This window comes from Mustela nivalis (assembly GCF_964662115.1).
Source record: "Mustela nivalis genome assembly, chromosome: 13".
NCBI classification, from domain to species: Eukaryota; Metazoa; Chordata; class Mammalia; order Carnivora; family Mustelidae; genus Mustela; species Mustela nivalis.
Genome location: NC_139032.1, coordinates 70,408,761 through 70,436,497, shown reverse-complemented (window position 1 = coordinate 70,436,497; position 27,737 = coordinate 70,408,761). Strand labels below are relative to the sequence as shown.

General features: G+C 41.2%; 3 protein-coding genes across 7 annotated transcripts in view; 2 read left to right on the top strand and 1 right to left on the bottom strand.

Annotated features, from left to right (window-relative positions):
* Nucleotides 1–7,159, top strand: part of CTNNAL1 (catenin alpha like 1) — a 59,759-nt gene extending 52,600 nt beyond the window's left edge. For both annotated transcript variants that reach the window (XM_082696874.1, XM_082696875.1), the window contains exons 15-19: nucleotides 2,639–2,687; nucleotides 5,692–5,748; nucleotides 5,889–6,002; nucleotides 6,677–6,760; nucleotides 6,898–7,159. In XM_082696874.1, coding sequence (XP_082553000.1) covers nucleotides 2,639–2,687; nucleotides 5,692–5,748; nucleotides 5,889–6,002; nucleotides 6,677–6,760; nucleotides 6,898–6,963 — 370 coding nt within the window. In that variant the 3' untranslated portion in view covers nucleotides 6,964–7,159. The remainder of the gene's footprint in view (nucleotides 1–2,638; nucleotides 2,688–5,691; nucleotides 5,749–5,888; nucleotides 6,003–6,676; nucleotides 6,761–6,897) is intronic.
* A 1,506-nt stretch (nucleotides 7,160–8,665) lies between these two features.
* Nucleotides 8,666–15,383, bottom strand: ABITRAM (actin binding transcription modulator). The gene is made up of 6 exons (XM_082696884.1): nucleotides 15,250–15,383; nucleotides 14,129–14,180; nucleotides 13,412–13,541; nucleotides 10,234–10,310; nucleotides 10,090–10,159; nucleotides 8,666–9,996 (listed from the first exon to the last, which is right to left on the bottom strand). The coding sequence occupies exons 1-6, from the start codon at nucleotides 15,326–15,328 to the stop codon at nucleotides 9,859–9,861; spliced, it is 546 nt and encodes a 181-aa protein (XP_082553010.1). The 5' UTR covers nucleotides 15,329–15,383; the 3' UTR covers nucleotides 8,666–9,858.
* Nucleotides 15,384–15,449: 66 nt separating this feature from the next.
* The window catches only part of ELP1 (elongator acetyltransferase complex subunit 1), a 59,345-nt gene continuing 47,057 nt past the window's right edge, over nucleotides 15,450–27,737 (top strand). For 2 of the 4 annotated variants that reach the window (XM_082696854.1, XM_082696852.1), the window contains exons 1-6: nucleotides 18,380–18,422; nucleotides 19,366–19,528; nucleotides 21,833–21,985; nucleotides 22,199–22,280; nucleotides 23,246–23,326; nucleotides 26,841–26,926. In XM_082696854.1, the coding sequence (XP_082552980.1) occupies nucleotides 19,379–19,528; nucleotides 21,833–21,985; nucleotides 22,199–22,280; nucleotides 23,246–23,326; nucleotides 26,841–26,926 (552 nt within the window). In that variant the 5' untranslated portion in view covers nucleotides 18,380–18,422; nucleotides 19,366–19,378. Of the gene's footprint in view, nucleotides 15,886–18,379; nucleotides 18,423–19,365; nucleotides 19,529–21,832; nucleotides 21,986–22,198; nucleotides 22,281–23,245; nucleotides 23,327–26,840; nucleotides 26,927–27,737 lie in introns of those variants that run through there. The other 2 variants (XM_082696851.1, XM_082696853.1) reach the window with 2 other exon arrangements.

Here is a 27,737-nt window from a genome sequence, read left to right as displayed (position 1 = left end):
AGCTGAGAGAAGTGAGGGAAGTTGCTGGTGAAGATGTCTGGGCCCAGAAGGAAGGGTAGGAGTGAGGGAGGAGATGCATTTCCCTCTCGAGGCACTCTGCCTTTTCAAGATACAGAATTCTCCTGGAGAGCGCAGGACAAGTGGTAGGAGCTGAATGATTTGGCCTCTGTTCAGCAGTCATCTGTTAATACTTGACCATACTTTCCAGCATCGGTGACCTTTCCTCTTCGGTGGTTTCCTTCCTTTGTGCTTAATTGTTTTTCTCCGCAAGCTTCTCCTGGGATTGAGTCTTGCTAACACCTTTTTTCTTAGTTCCTGTCTTTTTAAAATCTGATGAGTGACATTTGCAGAAGAAAGTGAAATGGAACTCCTTCGTTTACTTACACCAAATGCTCACAGGTTAGCTGAAATAACAGATCTTGACCTTTGGCTGCCATCATGCTAGTTATCGCCCAGTGATAAAAGTCAGATCTTTAAAACCAAAAATTTGTTTTGACTGATGAAAACTGGAGGAATATCATTATCACTAAATAAATGTAATTCAGTATATAAAATCTTCCTGAACAGAGGATTCATTAGTAGAATTTTCTGTTTAAGTTTTTAGCTGCTTCTTTTATTTCTTGTTTCTTGTTTCAGAATATTCCAGGGTGATATGGTCAGCATTTTTTGTTTGAGGGTCAGGATAGTGGATTCTGGTAAGGGATGACATGCATCCCATAGAGACTAGGAAGCAAGAGAGGCTGAATTGTGAGGGGTAGGAATAACTAAAGCTCTGTGGAAAGGGACTTATTACCAGACATAGTTATTAGACAGAAATGCTCAGTTCACGGAAAAGAATGGATTTTCTGGAATGGGTAACACTTTGTGCCGTTTTGACACATGTGGGTGGTAGATCTGTGGTAAAATCTCAGGCTGGCTTTGTTTTCTACCCACACTGTCAGCCTTTGTTTTTCCCTTACATTTTTTTCTGTTTTCCCTTAATACTTGGGATTTGCCAGCCTCGCCAGTTCCTTGTTTCTTTTTTAAAATATTTTTTAAGATTTTATTTATTTATTTGACAGATAGAGATCACAAATAGACAGAGAGGCAGACAGAGAGAGAGAGAGGGAAGCAGGCCCCCCGCTGAGCAGAGAGCCTGATGTGGGGCTCCATCCCAGGACTCCGGGATCATGACCTGAGCCAAAGGCAGTGGCTCAACCCACTGAGCCACCCAGGTGCCCCATCTTTTTTAAAATATTTTTTAAAATATTTTATTTGAGAGAGAGAGAATGTGTGTGAGCAGGGGGAGGGGCAGAAGGAAAGAATCTCAAGCAGATTCCCTGTTCAGTGGGGAGCCCAATGTGGGGCTTAATCCCATGACCCTTGAGATCATGACCTGGGCACCTCTTGTTTCTGAGACCCACCTGTTAGCCTTCACAACATCCAGTTTTACAGTTTTCCTGGGCAATTTTATAGCTTTTCCTCAGGCTGTTGTTTAAGGTTGTCTTAACAATGTATATAATTTCTTAGTAATTTGTAGGTGATAATTCATATTTCTTGATAATTTTAAAGGTTTTACTTTTAAGTACTCTCTACACCCAGTAAGGGGCTCAAACTTACGACCCGAGATCAAGAGTTACGTGCTCTACCAACTGAGCCTGCCAGGCATCCCAATTTCTTAATAATTTACATATTTAAGACTAGTGCCTTATAGCTTAAAACAATTTCAGACTTACTAGAGCCTTATAGATCTTTAAGTGGCTTCTGTTCCGTAATTTCATTTGATGATTACAGGGGTTTATCAAAGAACAGAAAATTTGTACGTGTCACAGATGTTGAGGGCAGAATTGGTTGTTACTAGATTTCTTCTGATTCACGCGTCGTTTAATGCTCTTCTTAATGCATTCTGCTGTTCTTTTTGCTGTGGTTTGCTTTTTGTTTGTAGGGGTCATGGTTCTTGGTAGTTTTCAATCTGATGTTCCCTAATCTTCTGATGAGAGTGGTAGCACAAATATTATGACTATTTAATAGACTCTGTGCTGAAACTTAAATGATAAGCCTTGTCAAAGTTTTAGAATTAAAAATGAGAATTTTTTGAGCTTTGGTCTGATTCTCTCAACATTATGTAACAAAGACCTTTTGTTTAAGACATATTGTCAGATCTCATGTATTTAATTTGTGAAGCAAAATGAGAAAGTTAAAAAGGAAAAATAAGACTTAAATATTGCCAATTTTAAATTTATTTACATTATAAAATCAACTTATATTATGTTCCCTGAAAAAATTAAAGTGCCCTAAGAAGTAATAAAGTCATAGGGTCACCTGGGTGGCTCAGTGGTTTAAGCCTCTGCCTTCAGCTCTGGTCATGATCTGGGGTCCTAGGATTGAGCCCCGCATCGGGCTTTCTGTTTAGTGGGGAGTCTGCTTCCCCCTCTTTCTCTGCTTGTCTCTCTGCCTACTTGTGGTCTCTGTCTGTCAAATAAATAAAGTCTTTGAAAAAAAAAAGAATAAAGTCACAATATTATTAGTCTATTCAATATTACTCTTCAAAACTTGGGATCTATTAATACACAAAATACTCTTGAACTTTTATGTTATGAAAGCAGTTATCAGACAGTAACTTTTTCTTAGACCTCCTTAATAATTCATTTTATTTCAGAGGAGAAGGGCCACTGAAAACTTCCCAGGATTTAATTCATCAACTAGAGGTATGTTTTATTTCCATTTTATGCTATTAATTTAATTCTGGATGTAAAGTGGGTAATAACAGATTTTCTAAATGATTTACCATATCATGTTTGTATGCTTACCTCTGCACACACATGTATAGAGAAAAGTGAAAAAGCAGAGGGCTTGCAGTAGCATTTCATGAAGTTTTTTTTGGGATATCTTGTGTAAAATTCAAATATTATAAGGATAAAACAGAATGGACTTTGTTGACAGTCAATAGGTGCAGTAAGTTACAGGTTTTCCAAGTAGGTGGAAATATCCTGTCAGCAGATGCAGTATCCTGGATACTTTCCTGAATTCCAGGAAGGCTTTTTGGCCTCTTCATTATTGGATTGGATGAATGATATTGAGCAAATGAGGACAGCACATGGAAAAGGATCTGTCATAGGCTTGAGGCAGTTAGAGGGTACTTGGCACAGTTTCCTTCTTCCCTTCCATATTCCTGCTGATATAAGGCATTCAGGGAGAGGCAGACACACTCATCCCCACCCCATGCCCCAGCGTATCTAATGGAACTCCACGTAGGCCCATCTTGAATTCTTCTCCCTCAGTTAGAGGCTTTTGATTGGCGAGTGGGTTGCAAGATTACTTTCTCTAATTCTCATGTTATTTTGTTTGCTTTTCTAGAACCATGGGCATTCTCCTATTAGAAATGTGTCATTTCTATCACTTTCTCACCTTTAATAGTTTCCTTTGGCATTCCCATGCGCTGCTACCAGAGCCTCTTCAGTAAAGGGATTTTACCTTAGGTGGATGATTATCATCAGAGTCAGAAGACTTAATAGAAAATATATTTTTTTTTATAAAGTCAACTATAAATGAGCAATTCCCTTTGAAACAGATGGAATAAATTCTGGATTCACTGTGTTCCGTTTGGCTCATATCCATTTGAAGTCATACCACACCACAGGGGGTATTGCACTGCAAAGATCCACTAGTCACCTTCCTCCTGTGGGAGTTTATTCATTAAACCAGTGTCTGCTGAATAGTCTATGATGAACATGAAGCGCTCACCAAGTATTTATTGAGCTTCCACCCTGTGTCAGATCCTGAGGGAAGATCTCCGTGGAGAAAAGAGAACAGAACAAAGCCAGTGCTGGCCTGGAGCTTACATTCTAGTGGGAGGAGGTAGGCAGGAGAAAGTTAAGTAGGTAATAGCCATATATAAGCATTTAGAGATAAAATCAAGAAAGATAAAGAGAGAGGTGATAGAAGGGTGGCAAGAAAAGACCACTTGAAGGGGGTCAAATTTGACTAGAAACATTAATGAATGAGAGAGTGAGTTGGATGTCTGGGGGTAGAATATTTTAGGTAAACAGAGCAAGTGCCGAGGCCCTGAGATGTTGGGGTAGGCTGGAGGGGTCTGAAGAAAAGGAGGCAAATTCTCTTACTGGAATGGAAAGAGCCAGGAGGAAAGTGGTAAGGTATGACATCTCTGTAGCCATGGGAACAACTTTGACTTTTTCCCTCAGGTATGAGGGAGAGCCCATTGACGGGTTGGAGGAGTGGTGGCAGGACAGTTTTCAAAGGTTTTTGGCGTGACCAGCAGGGTGATGATTGTGCCATTTACTGCACTAGGGAACACGGAGGGAGAACACCAGATTTAGTGGGTGGAAATCAAGCGTTTTGTTTTGCTCAAGTAGTATGTAAAAGGCCGGTGTCAGGATGGTTCACGAATGGGGAGACTGGGGAGCCCTCAGCTTTTGGATGGTTGTAAGACCAGGAGAGTCCAGGAGATAGACAAGGATCTTGCCCCCGCAGGGTCTGTGGGCCAGAATGGGAGAGATGTCAACAGAAAGTGGTAATGTGAGATGCTGAGGAACTTATGGGTAAGTGAGTCATTCTGTTTGGTTAGAATCTATCTGTAAAACTCACTGATCTCCCTTTTAAAGGATAAGGAAGGGAACAAAGGATTATTTGACCTGGAGATCAGTTCATCCAATGATAGCAAAGTGTTAAGGCTGTTGGATAGAGTGTTAAGGTTAACGCTCAAAGCACTGCCTCCTCCTTCTTTTTTTTTTTTTTTTTTTTTAAAGATTTTATTTATTTATTTGAAAGACGGAGATCACAAGTAGGCAGAGAGGCAGGCAGAGAGAGAGAGAGAGGGAAGCAGGCTTCCTGCGGAGCAGGGAGCCCGATGTGGGGCTCGATCCCAGGACCCTGAGATCATGACCCGAGCCAAAGGCAGCAGCCCAAACCACTGAGCCACCCAGGCGCCCCTCCTTCATGTTCTTTATCTGATTCATTACCAAGGCGCTTTAGTTTTCTCCACAAACCACCCTTACACTTGCCACTCTCTACTTTTTTATCGCTGCCATCTAAAGTTAAGACTCCTACCCTTTATTCCCCTGGTGTCTCTTACTCTGAAACATTCTGTTACCATTTAAAAATAATCATCCTAAATATTCCTGTCTTATCTGTCCAACCTTATTTTTCACTGTTCTTTGCCATCATCCTGTTCTCCTCACTAAATTGTAAAATGCATGGTGAATACTCAAGAACCGATCTAAATTGGTCCTCTCAGATGGCTGGTTAAGGGATGCATGTGGGTGACAAATTTGAGTGGAAGTAGGAAAGTCCTAACCCTTTGGACCTCATGTTCTACAATTCATCATCCTTTATAGCTGGAGTATTATAAGATGAGCTCCAGATCCTCCCAGAAGCCAAGACATAATTTGTATGGTTAATTTGTGTAGTTAAGTATCATTGGTCTATATGACCTTCCAGAGTTTAACTGGAGGTTTTCAGGTGTCGGAGGAGCCTCACTAGGGACTGATTCTGCATCAGGCCTGAGAAATCTTCTGAATACAATTCAGCATTTGTGTTTCCTGGGTAGAAGAAAAGCTTCAGGAGTTCCATGTCAAACCTTTTATGTTTAAGTTTTACTTTTAAAATTCATTATAACAATTAGCCATGAGTATATTTCTTATGAACTATCTGTAAGACCTACATCTAAGTAGTGATACTTTTCTTTCCCACTAGGTTTTTGCTGAAGAGGGCTTAAAGCTTGCTTCAAGTGTACAAGTTTTCTCAAAACAGGTATTATGCTAGTCTACCTGCTTACTTAGTCTTGGTGGTGATGTCATGAATACCTACTTGCGGGCTATATTATTAAGTTATAAGGGTATTTGAGGTTTAAAAGATGGTGTTTGAGTTGTAACTTCTAAATTATATTTCAGCTGAAAGACGATGACAAGCTTATGCTTCTCCTGGAAATAAACAAGCTAATTCCTTTATGCCACCAGCTCCAAACAGTAACTAAGACACCCTTGCAAAATCAAGTGTTTCTAAAGGTAAAAGAAAGAGTGGGTTATTCAGGGAAACATTTGAGAAACTTAAACTTTCACCCTTCTCAGGTTTGCTTCTAGCCCATTTTTCTTCAGAGTCTTATTACCCACAGATAGGCAGTCTACTTCCATTTTTTCATGCCTTGATTGCAAGGATCACTTATCATCTGTAATTGTAACTGACCCCAGGGAGCAGTAGGTTCACCAAATAAATCAGCTTTTTGGATATGATTTATTCCACAACATTGAGCAGCTATCCTTAAATCCTGATGTTGTCACCTGTCTGACTAGGGCACAGATTCCTTAGAGTAGGGGCTCCCATTGTCTTAGGGAATTTAGCTTGTCCCCACAAAGCAGAGTGCCAGAAGTTGCAGAGTAGGGGGTTTGCTACCACTATTTGGAGTGTTTTAAGAAATGCCTAAACAGCTCAAAATAGAGCAGGCTGATTTTCCATCCCTTCTTCCTGGGGTTCTGTGAAGTGGGTGGGAGACCTGGGCTGCAGGCCCTGTACTTGTGTTCAGGGGCCTCAAGTCAGCTCATGTGCCCTAATCCATATGCCTTCTGAGATCCATTTAACTTTCTACAATGAAGAAATCTTATCAGCTTAAAATAAAATCAAAGATACAGTCTTTTGAAGTACACATTGTAGAATTTGATTTGCTTGCTTTCTGTCATTATAGGTTGATAAGTGTATTACAAAGACAAGATCCATGATGGCTATTTTGGTCCAACTTCTCTCACTCTGCTATAAACTGCTAAAGAAGGTAAGATAGTTTTTCTGTCTGAAAATCACATTTTAAAAACGAGTTTCCAGAAAAATGCAAACGAAATAGTTACTATTTAATATTATAATTCTTATTTTGAAAGTAAAGTAGAAACTAATTGTCTTAACTCTTTCCAGCTTCAGATGGAAAATAACAGCTGGGTCTCAGTTACAAATAAGGACTCCATGGATGGTAAAACTTGAGAAGCTTCTGGGGTCAGATCTCTTGAACAGCATGCGGCAAAGCTGGTATTTTTAGAAAGCAAATGATCCTTTATATTTTAAAAAATTCAACAGTTTTATAAGGAAAACAATTATGAAATATCTTGCTTTATTTTCTGATCATGAAACTGATTGTGATGCTTTTTGACAACTAATAAATGCCTTGATAGATGCTATATTCCTAATTGCAGTGTGAATTTTCAGTGGGACATTGCCATTAATGATGTTTTTGAAAAACCAAATATCCTGTCTTAATGACAGTTTAATCCAAAGAAGCTATTTTGAATATGTGCTCACCTTTGGCATAAATACCTTAATTTCCTCTTTTCTCCTCTTATTTAAGCTTATCATCTAGACTGATTTTCAGCAGAAAATATATAGTTGTCTGGGTGAACACAGGGCTTTCCTTAAATCTGTGGGCTCTTCTTCAGTTCCTCTGTCCACCACTGTGACTGGCCTCTTTGCTGTCCTGTCACAGATCCCCCGTGCTAGAAGCACACGTTTGTTCTCTAACAAGCATTTCAGAGCACACGTTTTCTGTTGTGCTGCACGTATCTCAGCAGGGTGGTGGAGCTCACTCCAGGTGGCGTTCCTCCAGGAACTCACTGGGAGATGGCTTTCACTTCTTCTTCTGTAGCTGGCTGGCCTTGATTGTTAGCTGGAATCCTAAGCCCAACCTTCTCTATAGTGACTGATAGAATGGAAGATAGGAGACAACAGTGGAACCAAGATGTTTAAAATAATGCTGAATAATTGTGCATTTTGTATATGTGCCTTGGGAATGTTTGTTATAAAACAAACATTTCTCATCTTTTTAATTTTAGGGTTTAAAGGTTTTCTTGGGTGTTTTTTTTTTTTTTTTTTGTTTGTTTTGTTTTGGGCTGGGGGTTTTATTGAAGAATCTGGTTTGTATGTTTTGCCCTTAAATAGTGTAACTTTGTTGTGAGCTCTTGCTAGTGCTTGTATCCCCAAACTGTGAAATTCGTTTTAAAATCTGATAGAACATGTCAGTTGCCAAATGGCAGCAGTTACAGAAGGTTGTCTGAGGATTGGTATGATTTGCTATCAAATCAATATTCACAAGATCCTGAAGAACCACAGTACTACCAATTAACTAGTCAATATTTTATTGAAGGAAACTTGAAACTACTGTAAGCCTTCATGAGAAAATGGGATACACTCGGCCTAATGACTTTTACAAAATACTTCTTTTATAAAAATTACCAGGCATGGGCGCCTGGGTGGCTCAGTTGGTTAAGTGTGTGCCTTTGGCTCAGGTCATGATCCCAGAGTCCTGGGATCACACCTCACATCGGGCTCTCTGCTTGGTGGTGAGTCTGTTTCTCCCTCTGCCTCTGTGATCTCTCTTGCTTTCGGTCTTTGTAAATAAAGTCTTTAAAAAAAAAAATTATCGTCTGATTTTTATTCCTGGAAACCAAAATATTCTTTAAAATCACACAGTAGGAATATGGGAGAATGTGGTATTTCTATTTCTTTTAGTATCTTTAACATCTTGGTTTTCTGAGGTCTTCAGGAATCATTACGCTACACAAAATGGGGATGTGCTGGTTTGTGCTTGTTTCCAGCTCACAGCTCATCAGTGTAGGTGTCTGTGGAGCTACTGCCTGTATTATGTCTTGTGGGTGTATTTAAGGGACTGTCACACTGGCATTCATGTTACAAGTTTTTTTGAGTCACAAATAACTTTTAGATTTTATTTACAAAATACTTTTAAATACCTGAAATGAGAATATTCTCTTATTTAAGTGGGGAAGGGAAGGAATGCCTTATAACTTCAACAGCACAAGAGGATAGAGAACCAAAGGAATGTACAGGTAAAGTTATTTCTTCTGTATTAAATTACATCTTCTGCTTTATTTACACAGAAATTTAAATGTACACGTGTTGCAGCCTTTACGAAAAAAATAACAATTTAAAAAAGCCCTTTTATTTGAAATTCAGTGTAAATGAGTAGACAATCTTATAAATCAGTTCCGTTTTCAGTTTAGATGACGTGAAAGTTTTTGTTCCATTCAAAGGCATCTATATCTTTGGATGATGGCGACTTGTCCTTAACTTCTGGGCTGGCTGCCCCATAGCAAGAGTGTTGAGGCTGAGCGGCTACACTGTATGTGCTGTAATTAGCAGCTTTACACCGCATCAGAATACTTCCATGCTGGGAAAGCCCTTTGTAGTTTTCAAAGCCTTTTCTGGTTTCCCTGATTTAAGAAGCCACAGTGTTACCCTGGACTTCATTTCAGAGAGAAAGGCCATCTGAACCGCACAAGGAGCGGGCAAGTATCCTCTGCCTCTCCCCTGCGACTTAAGGGGACAAGAGCTGGGGCAGCAGAAGTGGCACTGGCCTTTTTGGTAGCGTCACTCGGAAGCAGACTGGGTAAAAAAAGACCTGACTTTTTTTTTTTTTAAACTTCAAACTAAGGGAAAATTGAGGCAAAAAACGATAACCGTGCCGTAACATTCAAACCGAAGCACGTCAAAATGTAATATTTACCAATGGATTACAGGATGATGGGTAAATTATTTTTACTTTGCTACTTAAAACTTTTCTGTCTTGTCCAAAGTTTCCTCAAAGTGCTTTGTTTTTAATCAAAAACATCCTTTGCTTGCCAGTTTTAGAAAAGCAAAAGAACAGAGTGGGTATGTGGGCAGGGAGGATCTGGGAGGCGAGTATAAAATGGGAACCAAGTCTTGTTATGCAAGACGAAGAGGGGAAACTAGGTGAAGCGGGACCATCCGGGCTCTTTGCGGACGGCGGGCGTGACGCCGGCGTCCCTTGTGCTGGTTCTTCTCTAGCGCAGGGATCACGGAGGCAGGGCGGGGGAAGCGGGCCGTGGTACTCGTTCCCCGCGGCAGTCCTCATGATGTGGCTGTCGGGGCATTCGTGCGCTTCACCAGAACCTCTTCATACTGTTTCTGTGTCAGTAACCCTTCCGTTATGCTTTTACTTTCTTCAAATTTGGGCAACACAACTGCAATGTAGCCTTCGGTGGATGGCTGGGGAGGAAGTAGAATATTTAGTACTGTCAAAAGTGTCAAGTCAGATAAAGAGTACGTGCATGGGGTCATACTCTCTTCTGCCTCCTTTACCTTCTCTTGAAGAATAGATGGCTTATGGAGAATGTTTTCATTCACTTCCATCAACCGTCCTCTAACACAGCTATTAAAAAAAAAGTTGTTAAGAAAAATACTACCCCTTTGTTTCTCCTAAATTGTGATTAAGAAGTAACTCACCTAGAAACGGTGTATTCTTCTCCATCGGAGCAGTAAATCTTACACAGAGGTGCAAGCTCTGTTAGAAACTGTGCCCCCTAATAATGAAAGGGAAGAAGTAATTAAGTGATGCATATATTCACTTTCCTTTGAGAGGCAGGCCTTGGTGTGGTAAGAGAACACCAGTTCCTGGAACTGGTGTTTTCAATAAAAATGACTTAAGTACAGAAAAACCACTTATTCAAACATTTACGTTAAGTGCCTACTATGGGCCAGGTACCATCAAAGGCTCAGTGGGGAAGAGCAGACTAAGATGTATAACAGGTAGTTTAATTAAAGATTAAGAATATATTTTATCAACGTTAAATGAGAAAGCTACATATGGCCAGATATAAAGATTTCAGAAATGTAGGAAAATCTATTAATAAGCAGTAATAGGAGATTCAACATGATAGTATGAAAGAATAGTATACAAATTTACTTTCATTACGATTCATAATATTTTTATATTAGAACTTACTAGATAAAGGAACTTCTTTATCAGGTTCAATCACTAACACTTTTTGAAGCAGTGGTATTTTTCTAATTAAAAAGAAGGCACTTTGAGGACAATTAGGAAAATACAGGAAGTTTTAAATAGCCAACAAGAATAGTTTACCCATTATCCTTATAATCCAAAAGCAAATACTACATTTTAACACTCCTCTATTTGAACGCTATGGCATGACTGTTTCATGTACTCCCTTATATCCATGTACTTGGTGAGGTTCTGACAAATACCACGGGAAACCGATTCATGCATGTCTGTTGCTCACTTTTTTCCCCGGAAATTTTCCTATAGTTAACATGGGTATTTGAGGTCACGATGCTATTCTCTATGAACTCTTTACCACTCAAAATATTATTTTTTCCTCTCTTTTATAAAAAAGATTTTATTTATTCATTTTTATTTATTCATTTGAGAGAGAGAGAACTTGTGAGTGGGGTGGGGGTGGGAAGAGTAGCAGAAGGCGAGGAAGGAGAAGGACAAGCAGACTCCAAGCTCTTCGCAGAGCCAGACATGGGGCCTGATCCCAAGACCGTGAGATCATGACCTGAGCTGAAACCAAGAGTCAGATGCTCAACCGACTGAGCCACCCAGGCGTCCTCTGTACTCAAAACATTACACAGCATACAAATGCTACCACAGTAGCTTCAGTCGTCTGCATATGGGTACTTCATTTCACAATAGTTCAGTGTAACTCCTCACTTTTGGGAGGAGGGGCTGGGGATTTGTCCCAAAGGGTGTATGTATCACTGGGTTTACGTTAAAAGAGCAGAAGTGTTTTGACCCTTTTTTTTTCTACCTCCCTTGGGAGAATAAATGATTGGCAGTGCTGAGAATCAAAAGCTATCTGTAGTGAGTTTCATATGCAGGTTCCTCTCTATTTTTCAGTAGTAACAACAGTGATACTATTTTGGAGAAAGATTTATCACAGGAACTTCACAAACACTGTTGTACTTGTAGTTTGTAGACTTTTTTTTTTTTTAAAGAGAGAGAAGCTGGGTTTGTGGGGAGGAATGGAAGGGAGTGGGTAGGACAGAAAGAGAGAGAGAGAGAGAGAGAGAGAGAGAGAGAGAGAGAGGATCTCAAGCAGGCTCCATGCTCAGCACTAGTCCATTGCAGGGCTTGGTCTCACAACCCTGAGATTATGACCTGAGCCAAAAGCAAGACTGGGATGGATGTTCAACCTACTGAGGCACCCAGGTACTCCTAGAGACTTTACCTTTTAAGAAAGGCTCATGCTGGGGCGCCTGGGTGGCTCAGTGTGTTAAGCCTCTGCCTTCGGCTCAGGTCATGATCTCAGCGTCCTGGGATCGAGCCCCACATCAGGCTCTCTGTTCAGCGGGCAGCCTGCTTCTCCCTCTCTCTCTGCCTGCCTCTCTGCTTACTTGTGATTTCTCTCTCTGTCAAATAAATAAATAAATAAAAGAAAGGCTCATGCTTTTCTAAGTCCATGTGTTTCCCGAGCAAGGAAAAATTAATTTCAAGGTACATTATTAGGGGAATTTCAAACCTACAAAGGGGAGAATAAACAAGGGTCGCCTATATTAGCGAGGGTAATTAGCAGAAACTCTTAGTATCACGTCAGAAAATGAAGGACCTACATCATCCACTGAAACCTTCTTATCCAGTGAGTATGTGGGGATTCTTCAGTATGTTACTGAACTGTCTTTGGTGTGATCCTCTAATAAAATGTGTCCATCCTGCTGAAGGTTGTAGAGCGTAGCAATAATATCCTGTACTATGCAGCACCATGTGGAGGTACAGGGTGTGGCTAGGTATGTATCAAATTGGCAACAATTAAAGAATGGAAAATGGTAAGGATTAAATATTGTATTTTTTTCAGACGGATTTTTTTTTTCACTACCTGAGAATGTATTTTTTTTTAAATTTACATTTGAAAATACATGGTAAAGAAGAGTTGGTCACCTAAATTTTATAGAACTCAGGATACTGGTTTAATAGAAGAGACAAAATATCTTGTTATATTGGTATCAAAGTTGTCCTTTCAAAAGCTCGCCTTCCTCTTCCTCCACCCCGGGAATGATAGGAATGGTGGTACAAAACTGGAAAGATGGCAAATCCTGAACCTCTTGAAATACCTCATTTTTTGGTCTAAGAATTTCTTTAGGTTTTTCTTTTTTTTAAGATTTTATTTATTTGAGAGAGAGAGAGAACATGAGTAGCAGGGAGAGGGAGAAGCAGGTTCTCTGCTGAGCTTGGAACCTGAAATGGGACTCAATCCTAGCACCCCAGGATCAGGACCTGAACCGAAGGCAGATGCTTAACCTACTGAGTCACCCAGGGGCCCTCAGGGTTAAAGTATTCTTAAAATCACATCAGAGGTGCCTGAGTGGCACAGTCAGTTAAGTGTCCAACTCTTGGTTTCAGCTCAGGTTGTGATCTCAGGGTCATGATGAGATCAAGCCCCATCAGGCTCTGCGCTTAGCATGGAGTCTGCCTGAGATTTTTCTCTCTCTCCCTCTGCCCCTCCTGCTTGTGGTCTCTCTCTAAAAGAAACAGATCTTTTTAAAAAAATCAGCACATCAAACTGTCAGAGAAGTATGCTGAGCATATGTCACTGGATTGTAAGACTGACTAGATCTATCATTCCTAAGACACTGAAGGTTTAAGTAGAGAAAGACGGGAACATACCCGTTTAAATTTCCCAGAGACCTTGTTCTGAAGTCGGCTACAGTTGGTACTGATTTGATAGGAGATGCTTTTAATTGTCTTTCCACTTTGAAGAACTGGATGAGATTCTGCCAATGTGATGACACATATTCTATAAGGATCAAAAACGTGAGGCTGTGTTATTGGTACAATTCTTCCGCATACCACACAGGACTCCTACTGGTACGAGAATACATGAACTGACATTTAAATGTTTAGTTAAACTATCATTTTGCCGCATTTTCCTCTGGCTACTGCTGGAGCTTAACTGCAGAAGGGAATGCAATAATAAAAGAGAAAATGAGACTGAATATCCTTCCCAGAAAAAGGAAGAGCACTAGAAGTCTTTACACAGAACTGAGGTAGAAGAGAGAGAAGTAAGGCATCCCTGTATGTCTGGGATACTACCTGTGCCTCTACCCTACTCCCTTCTGTGATCCCTGGCAATTCTCCGTGGTTAGGCACAGGATGGTTACTTCTGCTAGGGGCTGACTGACGGTGTGGTTCTCCATTTGGATGTTTGGGTAATCAAGTTTGTTGCACTGAAAGACTCACTTTTGTCAGCCAAACTCCTGTAATAAATGCCATTTCAACACAATGGAAGATAGTCATTTAGTATGTATTTGTTTAATCCAAGACAATAGCAGGCTATGAAACCAAAAATTAAAAAAAAATTTTTTTAATTCCCAATTTGCTTACCGGTTGGAGTGCTGTAGTATACAGTGGTCCTCACAGGGTTTGCCTTTGACATCTAGAATGAATGAACGAGTCTGTTGGTTGTTGGGTCAATATTTACTGCGACTGTGTGGTATTTTCTTTGGTTTGTAGAGATAATTATGGAGACTGAACACACGCTAATCATTGGTATTCTTTCATTACTTAAAAACATATACATAAAAAATATATATATAAAGGCTTCCTTTTTTGTAAGGTATTTAAAGAGATCTGGCCCAGATGGAATCCGTCATTCAATATTAGATGATTATTTATTCTTTGCTCTATCTTTCTTCATCCTCACTTTAAAAAAATGAGTACACTCACTATTTCTATTAGAAAAAGTGCCATTAGCAATGCATTCTTTATATAATACAGCAGCATATGTTTTGTGGGTCAATTTTAGAGTGACCAACTCTTCCGGTTGGCCCAGGACTGTCTTGATGTTGGCTCTGAAAGTCTCAGATTCTAGGAAATACCTTAGTTTTCAACAAACCCGGACGGCTAGTCACCCTAAATTTGGCTAAAACATTGTGTGCCAAAATATTTTAAAAGATAAGTACACCTATTACCCCTGAATGAGAGGGGGCAAGTAGGGGTTAGAGAAGGGTCCTCAACGATGCTCCCACCACTGATATTTACTGGGTACACAAAGCAGGACAACACGGTTTTCTACTTCCAAGTGACAAGTATACGATTCTATCCATACTGTTAAATTCTTCTTTCTAAATGCCTCCATTCTAACCCAGTTCTCCTCTCCGTCTCTGCCTCTAGCACAGTTTCGAGGACTGAACCCGTCAAATCCTTGCAGGCACTCAGGGCGATTGCAATCCACCTTCCTGGGGGTGGTGCCTCGTCTTAGGACTATCTTCCCGCAAGATACTCGTACTGCGACGCCAGCCCCTGAGTGCACCCGGCTGTACGGCAGGCCTCCAAGGCTTTGCAACTGCCATTGCCTCCGCCTAGAAGGGAACAGAGGCAGCCAATTCCTTCTGACAAGTGGAGGAAGCGCCGGGAAAACGCGCGTGACTCATGATCTGTCATCGCTGTCCCTACAGCATCAGGTCAACGCGGCCGAGCAGAAGCCGACATCATTCTCCACTTACCGGCTTTGTACCAGCGAGTGAAGTAACGATCCACGAGCGACGGCACAGTACCTTCCGCGGCCGCGGCCTCGGTGGCCATGGCGACCGCGGATGCCCCTACCCCGCCCTATGGTACCCCAGCACTTCCTCCGAGCAGGCCCGGGAGGAAGGCGTACTTCCGGCGCGCGGCCCGCGGAGTGCGCACGCGCGCTGCTCCTTGTCCCGTGGACTCCGCCACCGGAGCTTCTTAGCACTGGGTTTCGGAGTCCGACGTCATTGCGGTTATCGAATACTATAGGCTTGGCGGGAGACTGGAGGGACAGGAGGGGAGTGGCCACCTTTAACTTGCCGGGGCTCTGGAGAAGGCCGGCCACGCCCCCTGCGCCTCGTGACGTCACTCCCGCGCCGCTGGGAGCGTGTTCCACCTGGCTCCCGGGATCTGAACGGTCTCGCGGACTGCCCCTCAGCCCAGCTTCGGCCACTACTCCCCGTGGTCGAGCTACAGGGTGGCCCCGTGCGTGTCCTAAAAGCTGGAGAGTCGCGGACGGAGAGAGGCGTGTGTGCAGCCTCGCGCGGGCTCTGGAAGGCCCGCTCTGCGTGGCGGGTGAGGCGAGGGTGGACGCACCGCTGTCTGCGGGTCCTCGGAGCTCGTCGCAGGTGAGCGTTCGAACGACTCCCTCGGGGTGGAGGGCACGGAATCGGGCGTGTGCTCGGAATGTCCTAAGGGGACCCTTGAACGTGCAGCCTCTGCCTGCTGGAGGAGGCCCCGGAGTGGAGTGCGGCGTGACTGCTTCTGCCCTTGAACCTTAAGTTCTCTTTCTGCAGACATGCCAACTGCTCCCTCCGGGGGCTCTGCGCTGCATGCAGGGGACGACGTGTTGCTCCCCTGGCTGCACATTTACCCAGCCTCTGAATTCTTTGCCGGAGTGGCCAGTACCGCGGAACCAGTACTGGGCGGCTGCTATTAGTGGATTGGATGAGAGTTCCGCGCTGCTGCTCGCGTCTACGACTTTTTTTCGTGGAGATGCCTGCTTTGCTTCTCCATCTCTATGGCCCTCTCTCGGGTGTAGGAGACCTCCATGTAGGCAGTGACTTGTCTTCAGATCCTAGCACTCACCAAGTGCTCCGTAGATGTTTCATGGGGCCTACAAACCGGGCCGTAGGATCGATGAGACGTTGCAAAGGATTGAAAATGCATATTGACAACCAGGGAACTAACCAGTAAATGAATAGTTTAATATGAAATGTGAGCAAAAAGAAGGGAAAGACCGTTTGCATCTTGGGGGGCAGGAAGAGTAGAAGAAATGCCATGTCCTCAAATAGAAACTCAAATGAATAGAGAATCGCAGTACTTCGTTTTCCAAGTGGTATTTGATGTGCTGGTGAGACACCCTTGAGATAATAATAGGAGGTTGAGAATGTGGGTTTATTGTTCACTTTGGGAAGGGTTGGGGCTAGACATGTAGATCTAATCAGTATATCTGTGAGCTGTACCTGTAGTCGTGGGCATGATAATTGGCCAAGAGCTGAGAGAACAGAGGAGCAGGGTGGAGGAGTTGCCAGAAATTTCAGAGAGGATACAGACTTGATCTGTGTTATGAAGAGATCTATGGCACAATTAAGGGCTGGGAATAGAGTAATGGAAGGTGAGAGAGTTGGGCACTGCAGAATGAAAAGAAAGGGTACTAATAATGTCCTGGGGGAGGGTGGAGGATACGAATTCCCTAGACTTGAAAAGATAAGGGAATAAGGATGTAGGTGTGAAAAGTTAGAGAAGTTCCTTTTGAACTTAGAAGGGTTGGGATGGGGGGAATGAATGATGAGCTTGCCTTTGTTAGTGATTTTGGGGGCTCTGTGACTTGAGAACTCCAGTTGTTTGCTGTTTCGGTTAGTCAGGGTCCAATCAGGAAAGTAGGAATCACACAAAATTTCAACAGAATTTTATATGAAGAATTAGTTAAGTTGCTCTTAGAGAAATAAAAGAAAGGGAGCAGTGAAGTAGTGTCAGGGGTAAACTGATGGAAGTAGCCACAGCACTTAGCTTAAGGTTTGGGATTTGAAACAAGGGAAGATGGAGTTATCATGACCTAATCTTGGAGGAGAGGCACTATTAAGTCTGGGACTCAGACTTCTGGTGTTGATGACTGTGGAATTCAGAGGAGGAGTCCCGTGTTCTGGATTTCAGTGTCTGGAGAAAGACTGCCTGGTTAGTGCTCGTATCTATTGAGGGTGAGGTTGATGAGCTTCGTCCTGGGAGTACTAGGAACTGGGACCACAGACCCCTTCAAGAATGAAGGCCCATTGCTGGGATGACAGTGACACGTACAGCAAGATAACAGGAAAAAGAAAGTCCTCAGTTCCTTCTGTCTTTATCCTCCAAATTCTTACCATGGGGCCCTTGGACCTCAGGGCTCCACAGATTATTGGTAAATGGAATCCAAGTTCACAGCAAGGGGTATGAAGACATTTTGATGATCTGATAATGGGAACAGTAATAGCATGGTTATTATTAGATAAACTAGCATGAAGACAGGAGACTCTACACATTGGATCCCAGTTGCCTGTCTGTTCTCTTTTCTTGCTCTTTTGTTACTCGCTTATTCATGTCTAACCAGCAGTCAGTCTCTCATCGTGAATCTACCCATCCTTTCAGATCTGTGTCACTGGTCGTGTGTATATTTAAAGATGAAAGGTGATTTTAAATTTCTTTAAAAACCCAAGTTTTCTACATAGAATTAGGTCTAAATTAAAAACCTGCATGGTGTAATACAGTTCAGACAGTTTCCAGAAGTTCTTGAATGTGAGTGTCACCAAAGCTTACAAAACCATTGTTGGTCTTGATTTTCTTCTTTACTCCCACCATGTATCATCTTGCCTCCCTCTTAACGTACATTAGATGTAACTTATTTTATATTACACTTAAAATTATGTGCAGTGCTAGGAGAAGGATTAACTCATTATATTCTTACACCGTCATATGTATGAAATGCAAGATGAGAGAATTCACCTTGGATGAAGGTAATAATAGGGCCATTCTGTTCTATATATTTGCCACTCCTACCGTAAGTTAGGGACTTATAATTATAAACTTTAAAGGGATCTGAGTGCAAATACCCAGCGTATTAACATTAATTTTTTTTTTCCCTCTTAGCTAACATTGTGCATTAAAGCAAGTCTGATTTGGCCAGACCAAAGTAGGTTTCCTATTTATCATCCTTTTTCACCTTTTCTATTATACTGGCAAAAACTAGGCGAGGAAAGCAGAATTATGTGAAGTAGTTTTATCAAGTCATCAGGCTCTTTAGATGTTGGTCGTCATTTTGAAGTAAACGGCTATAATTTCATAGTGTCTTTATTTTCTCCCTGAGAATAATAAATACTTTTATTTCTATCTTTAATTTCAGCATTATTTTTTATTTAATTTTCTTTTTTAAAAAGATCTTATTTATTCATTTGACAGATAAAGATCAAAAGCAGGCAGAGAGAGAGAAGGGAGCAGGCTCCCAGCTGAGCGAGCCCGATGCAGGGCTCGATCCCAGGACCCTGGGATCATGACCTGAGCCAAAGGCAGAGGCTTTAACCCACTGAGCCACCCAGGCGCCCCTCAGCATTATATTTTAAATGAACATATAAAGCCAGTTTATGAATTTATTTGGTGATATTAAAGCCATTTTATTCTAGATTTTCTTTAACTGACAGTATAGATACATATATGTATGTATACATATATATTATGATTTATAAATCAGGTTATAAAGATATTTTTACATGCAAAAATGAAATGTTTTCCTATTTATTGGATCTTTTCAACTTTGCTGAGAAATAACTGATGTTAAATCTTTTTGAAGGAAAAATTGTGAAGTTGAGGATCTTTCCTCTCCCATAAAGTAGGAACGTAAAGGAGATTTCAGAGCCTCAGTTTGTAGAGCATAAATGAACACCCTGAGTTGGTGAGGTTGCTAGCACGCATCCCTTTGTGGGTTCAGATTAGGTCTGTTTCTTTTTTTCCTTGGCTATTCTCACTACCACATCCCTGCCCCTAAACCATTTTGCTTCTCTGAGTGTCATCTATCACTAGTAAGCTTTTCCTTTCTCTCAGTAATCCTTCATCAAGAGTTATTTGTTCTTTTCTTTCAGGAATTGCTTCATCATGAGAAATCTAAAGTTATTTCGGACCCTGGAGTTCAGGGATATTCAGGCTCCGGGGAAACCTCAGTGCTTCTCTCTCCGAACTGAACAGAGGACGGTGCTCATTGGCTCAGACATTGGACTGATAGAAGTAGACCCTGTCACAAGAGAAGTAAGTTAGTGATGGAGAATGCTAACGCTTGCAGGACCCTCAACTTAATTTTTTCCAAACCTTCCCCTAGATAGTCTTTAGTTTAAATCTTACTGAATTCATATTCTCCTAAACGAACATTCCCTTTGCTTTATATTGGTGTCATATTAGATATTACTTAAATAGTAACCTACCCTTAACTCTGCTTCTGTTTGAAATGTAAGTTGACAAGATCCCGAGTTTGTATTTTGTTTGGGTGCCCTGCTTTTTACTTTTCCATCATGTAAGTAACAGTGAATCTCAACAGGGAGAGCAAATGAAAATTGTAGAGGTTTTCTTTTTTGTTTTGTTTTCTATTCCTTTATTATTTTAAAACTTTTTAAAAATTTTATTTTTACTATGGTTTGCCATTAGCAATTACAGGTGCCTGTGCCAAAACCAAAGATTCCAGATCACCAAACTAATACAATTCTCTTTATACAATTTTAAACAAAGTTCCAAAATGATAGCAGTCCATCACAGTAATCCTGTGAAGAAGTGTGAATGTGTAACAACAAAGTTTTGTACTTGCTCAACATTGAGAGATTCAGAGATGGCAAGTGATAGCCAAATTTACACAGTTGGAAGATGCCTGATACATTCTTGAATTCCAGTCTCTGACCATTATGTTTAGGATTCTTTTCAGTATATACCAAAACAAAAACAAAAATGAAAAAATCAAGAAAATGTTCGTAGTAGGATATTGACTGATTTAACCTTACCGAGTATTATTTATCAAAAATATTGACTTGGGGCGCCTGGGTGGCTCAGTGGGTTAAAGCCTCTGCCTTCGGCTCAGGTCATGATCCCAGGGTCCTGGGATCAAGCCCCGCATCGGGCTCTCTGCTCAGCGGGGAGCCTGTTTCCCCTCTCTCTGCCTGTCTCTCTGCCTACTTGTGATCTCTGTCTGTCAAATAAATAAATAAAATCTTAAAAAAAAAAAAATATTGACTTGACTTCAGAATATTGCACAAGTATATAGTTAAAGCATCACTAGGTAAATGAAATTGATTACAATAAGTACTAAAAATTTGTTCGTTTTGTATTGACCATTGGCTTGTCTTTTTTTTTTTTTTTGTATTAAACATTGTATTGAACATTGGCTTGCCTTTAGGTTCTGTTCTTGTTTTTAGGTTCTGTTCTTCTTTTGAATTTATTTTTATTTTTTTATTTTTTATTTTTATAAACATATAATGTATTTTTATCCCCAGGGGTACAGGTCTGCGAATCCCTAGGTTTACACACTTCATAGAACTCACCATAGCACATACCCTCCCCAATGTCCATAACCCCACCCTCCTCTCCCAAACCCCCTCCCCCCAGCAACCCTCAGTTTGTTCTGTGAGATTAAGAGTCACTTATGGTTTGTCTCCCTCCCAGTCCCATCTTGTTTCATTCATTCTTCTACCCTCTTAACCCCCCATGTTGCATCTCCACTTTCTCATATCAGGGAGATCACATGATAGTTGTCTTTCTCCGGTTGATGAAAATTGTAGAGATTTTTAAAATTGTGTTTCACCCTCCATCCTGTGCCAACTAAATCAGAATCTTCACTGCTGGATTCTGAGTGTGTAGTGTATGTATATATGTGTGTGTATATACTTACATTTACATGTATGCATATATGCATATATATGTACATGTGTGTATATATCTATAGACATACTTTAAAAATCTTTGAGTTGATTCTGAGATCTTCCTTTAATTATATATTTTGCTACTAATGTATTTTAGGTGATTACATCCTTAATTCTTTTATCCCATACTACAGAAATTGTAGAAAACCATAGTTTTTTGGTTTTTTTTAAAGATTTTAAAAATTTATTTGATAGAGATCACAAGTAGTCAGAGAGGCAGGCAGAGAGAGAGGAGGAAGTAGACTCCCCGCTGAGCAGAGAGCCCGATTTGGGGCTCGATCCTGGACCCTGAGACCATGACTTGAGCCGAAGGCAGAGACTTTAACCCACTGACCCACCCAGGTGCCCCAGAAAACCATAGTTTTTAACTTCATGTTTTATTGGGCTTTTTTTTTTTTTTTTTTTTTTTTGAGACCATGCTTCTTGCTTTTGTTTAGTGCTTACTTAGCAAAAAGGTCTGATTAGCTATTTTTTTTTTTTTTATTAAAGATAGTAGTGTTGCGCTATTTCTGAAATGAAAGTTTGGATTTTAATCTAGAAAAAAATTGAAAGCTTTTATATTAGGAAAGAAGCATTAATTTTTTTTTTGAAAATGTTGTTCTTGCAAATAGACTGGCCTAATTTACTTATGTATTCGTTTTGGTGAAAGGTGAAAAATGAAATTTCTTTAGTGGCTGAAGGCTTTCTTCCAGACGATGGAAGTGGCTGCATTGTTGGTGTTCAGGACTTGCTGGATCAGGAGTCTGTGTGCGTGGCCACAGCCTCCGGAGATGTCATACTCTGCAATCTCAGCACGTGCCAGGTAAGTGGAGCAGTCCAGTGAGGAGGAACTCTCGCGCATCCTCACACAAGTTGTGTGTTTTCTGTAGAAGCTTAAAAAAACTGGAGCTAATGCTTAAGTATTACATTTAAGCATTTTGCAAATTAGAGCCTTTCCATGATGTATTTCTTTACAAAAAGTTGTTGGCATGGCTTTGGCTGTATTTCAAAAACTCTCTTTTGTCTGCTGATGCAGCTGGAATGTGTTGGGAGTGTGGCCACTGGTATCTCTGTCATGAGTTGGAGTCCTGACCAAGAGCTGGTGCTTCTTGCTACAGGTAGGCTTGTCACTGTCTCTCACTGTGACTTTTATAAAACATGACTCCTAATATCTTAGAGGCTTATGTTTTGCAGGGTTTATTAAAAAAAACTTGGAGCAGTGATACCAGCATTCTAATCTAGAGAGAATGTGTTCTTTTTGACTTAAGTTTCACCTCTTAATACATTGTTTTAAGAAGTTATTTCACATTACTTTTTCAGTTTTTGGAAATGGGAAACGAAGCTGTAGAAGTTGGAGAATCTACAAGCTCCACAGTTGTAGTTAAAAATGTTAACAATATTTAACCTGCCCAAGAGGAAGAGTCGCTATAAACCTATTCTAAAGACTGCTTTTACAGCTCTTTTAGGAGCTCTCATGAGCTTTTAAAAATTACTGTTTTTCCTTTAAGTCTTTTCATTCCAGATGAGTTTCTGTAAGCTGGGACCCCCCCCCCCCCATGAGGTGTGTGTTGGAAAAGATACCTTGGTGAAGTGTTGAAGTTAGTAGAGGAAGCCTAGGTAGACTTTTATTTTAGCTCTCCATACATAAATGGCTGAGAATAAGCACCAACTAACTTAGCTGGTCAAAGATTTTTTTTTTTCTTTTTTCTTTCTTTTTTTTTTTTTTTAAGATTTTATTTATTTATTTGACAGACAGAGACCACAAGTAGGCAGAGAGGGAGGCAGAGAGAGAGGAGGAAGCAGGCTCCCTGCTGAGCAGAGAGCCCGATGTGGTGCTTGATCCCAGGACCCTAGGATCATGACCTGAGCCGAAGGCAGAGGTTTTAACCCACTGAACCATCCAGGTGCCCCCTTTTTTTCTTTTTTCAAGTGAGAGTCAAAATATTTAGAACGAATTTTATCTTCCCTATTCTGACTCTAAACTCCTCCACTCCAGTTCCATAACTTCCAGTGTTGTAGTTACTTACAAAATGCCGAATTTGTTACATGAAAACAAAATCATTCTTGTTTGTGCCTATCCAAGGTCAACAGACCCTAATTATGATGACAAAAGACTTTGAACCAATCATGGAACAGCAGATCCACCAGGATGATTTTGGTGAAAGTGAGTATAACTTTGTTCGAAACATTTTGTGATCTGAAGTTCCTCTCAGGTTTGATCATTTTCTTGTACATTTTTTTATTTAAAAGATTTTTTAAATTTATTATTTTATTTGACAGAGATTACAAGTAGGCAGAGAAGCAGGCAGAGAGAGAGAGGAGGAAGCAGGCTCCCTGCTGAGCAGAGAGCCCGCTGCGGGGCTCCATCCCAGGACCCTGGGATCATGACCTGAGCCGAAGGCAGAGGCTTAACCTACTGAGCCACCCAGCCGCCCCCATTTTCTTGTACATTAATAGCCACATTATAAATCCCCCAAATTATGAAACATGAGGCCTTGTGCGTTAAATGTCTGAGAAGCCCATTCCTTTAGCCTGTTCCAGACTGTAAGAGGCTGGTGCCTCTCTGAGTCTGAGAGTTCACTTTGCCAGTAACCTGGGGAACAGAAATCTGCTTAATGGTGCCTGCATAGTTGTTGCCCAGTGCTCAGGACAGGCTTAGGCTGGGACTTCAATGAAAGGAACTGTGCTAGCTAAAATAAAGAGAGCATTTCTGGGGTACAGTTTTGGGGCAAAAACAAGAGAAGTTGGATAGAAGGCTGATTTTTAGTTCTTGCTTATTAGACCTGACTCTACATTTTCCTGGGAATCATCAGATTGTTATCTTGCTTATATGTAGCTGAGGTGATTTGGGCCTTGAATCTGTGGTACTATTGAAAGGGGAGAAGGGGGCAGGGGTTTATCGTATGTAAGAAGCCCTGACCAACATGAGGACACCGGATAGATGGCCTGATTGGAGAAAGGGATGAGGGGAGAAGTGATTTTACTTTTGTTGATTCCTGACCTCATGCCTTCATGTTCTGCCAACTCTGAGAAATCATTTACAAAATTGTTACTCATTTATTCATTCAAAAACAGTTTACTCAGAAATGATTTTTGAGTAGGTGCTATGAACACAGCAGTGTGTTTGGTGCTGTGGATAATTCAGGTCTTCCTTTGAGGAGTCCCATAATAGTGTGATGTGTAGGTATTAGGGTAGCATGAGGGGAGGGAGGGAGCAGTGGGGAGGGAAGACCTCCCAGACCAGGCTGGAGTGAACTGAGTCTTGGCCGGGCCGAAGTCGTTTTGGGTTGGTGAGAGTTGAGGGTGGAGAGGAATGGTCTAAGCAATGGGTTAGTCCATTTCAAGGCACATATGCTTCCTCAGTGAGTCACGGCTTGTTGAGGCAGCTGGGAGTACTTCTGTATTGCTGCTGGCAGGACATGAGTGTGGCTTGAAGTAAACAGGATAGATTTTGATTAAATTTGGTAGGGAATTTGGATATACAGATGATCAACCATTAAAGGTTTTGATGATGCAAGATTGGTTGATTAGTGGAGAGGGCAGAGGCTGGAGGAAGGGTGATCAGATAGGAGAGGTACAGGAATCCAGATAAGTTGGGTGTGGGGCTAAAAGGAGGAGTGAATTCAGGAAAAGATTTTGTTCTCAGAAAGGGGCATACATTTTTGGAATTATCTGAGAAATGTCTTTGCACTATGTATGCATGGTTCCCCTGCCATTCTAGCCAGTTTGAGAAATAGCAGTTTAAAAAGTGAAATAAATGGGCTTGGGTGTGTAAGGTGAGGAAGAAAGAGTTAGTGGGACTCTAGTCAGAAGTCAGGTGATGGGAATAAAGATGGCAGCAACTAAGAGGGAAGGTAGGGAAGTGCTGGGCTCTAAGCGAGAGGTGGCGAGTTCTGTTCTGGGTTTTGTTTAAGGGCCCAATGGGATCACCATGTGGAGTACGAAGATACAAGGAGCTGGAGCTCAGGATAGGCCAGACCCATGGATTGGGAGTCAGTGGCAGGGAGGGAACCTCCCAGTCTTGGGAGAAGGTGAAATTGGTAGGAGCAGGTATGGTACTGGAAGAGTCCAGGATCCCTGGTGGAATTCCTGGGCATCTGTTTTGATGATAGAAGTAACCAGCATATCTTTGGATGGGGAAGTGCACTGGGCCTGGCTAATCCCACTAACTTTTTCAGAAGAAGCCTAATAGAGGAGTGTAAGTCAAGGGAGAAGGTATCCAAGTTAGAGTCTTAGGTCTTAGATATATATATGTCAGTACAAAAAAAATCAGTCTGTGGAGTTGTGAGTAGGTATTTTTCCTCTAACCTAGGGGTCGACAAACTTGTTCTGTGAAGGGTTGGATAGGAGTTATTTTCAGCTTCGCAGGCCACTTAGCCTCTCTTGAGGTTACTCACCTCTACAATTGTAGTGTGAAAGCAATTGTAGACAACACATAAAGGAATGAGCACCTCTGTGTTCCAATAAAACTTTGTTGTTTTTCTTTAGATGCAGTTTTATTTATTTGATAGAGCATGCGCACGAGCAGGGGGAGTGGCAGAGGGAGAGGGAGAAGCAGACTCCTCGCTGAGCAGGGAGCCCCGTGTGGGGCTCGATCTCAAGACCCCAGTATCGTGACCTAAGCCAAAAGCAGATGCTTAACCAACTGAGCTGCCCACATGTGCCCATTAAAACTTTATTTGTAAATGTAGACATAGGCTGTAGTTTGCTGATCCCTGCTATAACCCCATCGCATACTGTCTACTCCCATTGGGACAGTCGTCTTGCTTCATTCCTTGGTCCTTTACATCTCTTTGGAAGAGAGATCTCTGGAAGGTTTCAGAAGCACAAGGGTGTGCACTGGGGTAGGTATTGCTGCTCATAGACAGTTGCAAGGTACACTTTGAGGTATTATAATACTCACATGTGCCCATGCAAAGCAGACAGGAAATGTCATGCTGACCCATAATATATAGAAACTATAAAAATAGCCCTGCTTCATCAGAAGCAGTGACAGGAGGGAAGTATTGGGGTTTGGATCTGGCTGATGCTTTTAGAGACATCTTGGTAGTACCTGTTGCCAGTAGATGCCTGATCCTCCTCCAGGAGCAGGGGGCTGCATTATTTTAGCATCTCTGATTTCATATTTTATGCGAGAGAAAGACTACGATTTAAAGAGAACCTCAGGCTAGAAGGCAAATAACCTGTGTTCTAATTTTGGCCACTTCCACAGTCTGTGTCTGTGTGAGGAGTGAACTCTGTAATCTAAAGTTCCTTCCACCACCGATAGGGAGATGGGATACATTTAGTTGATTGAATGCTTATAATCAGAATTTTATTCCCAACTCTCGTCTTGAGTTTAATGTTCTTATCTATGGACGTGTCTTGTAAATTCTTCATTTTCATTCTTTTTACTTGCATAGTGGGAATTGTTGACTGTTATCAAGGGAATTCAGAATATATAAGATGGCAGTAAAGTGCTTTTCCAAATAAGACCATTTCAAATTCTTCAAAAATCATTGCTGTGTATAATATGGAATATTGGTTTTTCAAATATTGAGTGCTGGTCAATGTATTGAGAGGTCCGAGAGGACTCAAATAATTTCCAATGACTAACTTAATAAAGAATAGCAGTGAAACTGCTTTTTTTCATTTAACTTATTGGTTGTCTTGCCTGTTCTCTGTCCATTGTTCCGTAGGCAAGTTTATCACTGTTGGATGGGGCAGGAAGGAGACGCAGTTCCACGGATCGGAAGGCCGGCAAGCAGCCTTTCAGGTGCAAATGGTAAGATTGGTTCTATGGATACAGAGCCTTGACTGGAACAAATAGAGAAGTTTTGCTATCTACCAGAAACTCTGCGTGTCCTCTTATAGGCTGATAATGGACAGAGCTCTTGTGCTTTAGTAAAACTGAAACTGTTTTGAGCCCTCAGGGAAAGAGTCATTCTAGAAAGACCTTTTTTCTTGCCAAGTTGCTTTGTAATTTCTTCTCTGTATAGAGATTAATTATAACCAATTCTCAGTTTAAAAAATATATCATCACAGATAGAAATGAAACATTTTGTGTATCTTTTCCTCTTACTCTTTCTTTCCTTTCCAGAAAGAGCTGCTGCCTTTCATTCGCTGTTGATCATTTACATGGGTGTTTTCACACTTTTTTCCTACATATATATATTAGATACTTTGTATGACTTTTTTTCCCTTTGGATGAAATTCTTTGTTTTCCTTTTTTATGAATACCTTTTGAAGGTAGAACTATAGGAGTTAGTGATAATGGGTTAAATGTGGGGTGAGAGAGAAGAATTGAGAAGGATCGCAAGATTTGGGCTGAGCAAATGGAAGCATATCATTTATGTTACATGTAGACGTTTCCATGAGCTCCGTGGGACAGGTGGATCAGTAATACACTGCCTGTCATTTACATTGTCCATCCATAATGAGTTCTCATCTGTCATCTCTTAACCCTTCGCTAGAGGAGTTTGTGTTCTCCACCATAGGGCAATGTCATTGAGATTAGGTCTTATTCGATGGCCTGTGTACTCCCTCCTGTGTAGAGTGTGGCACTAGTACCATTCTGCTGCACCCTGTTACTGGAA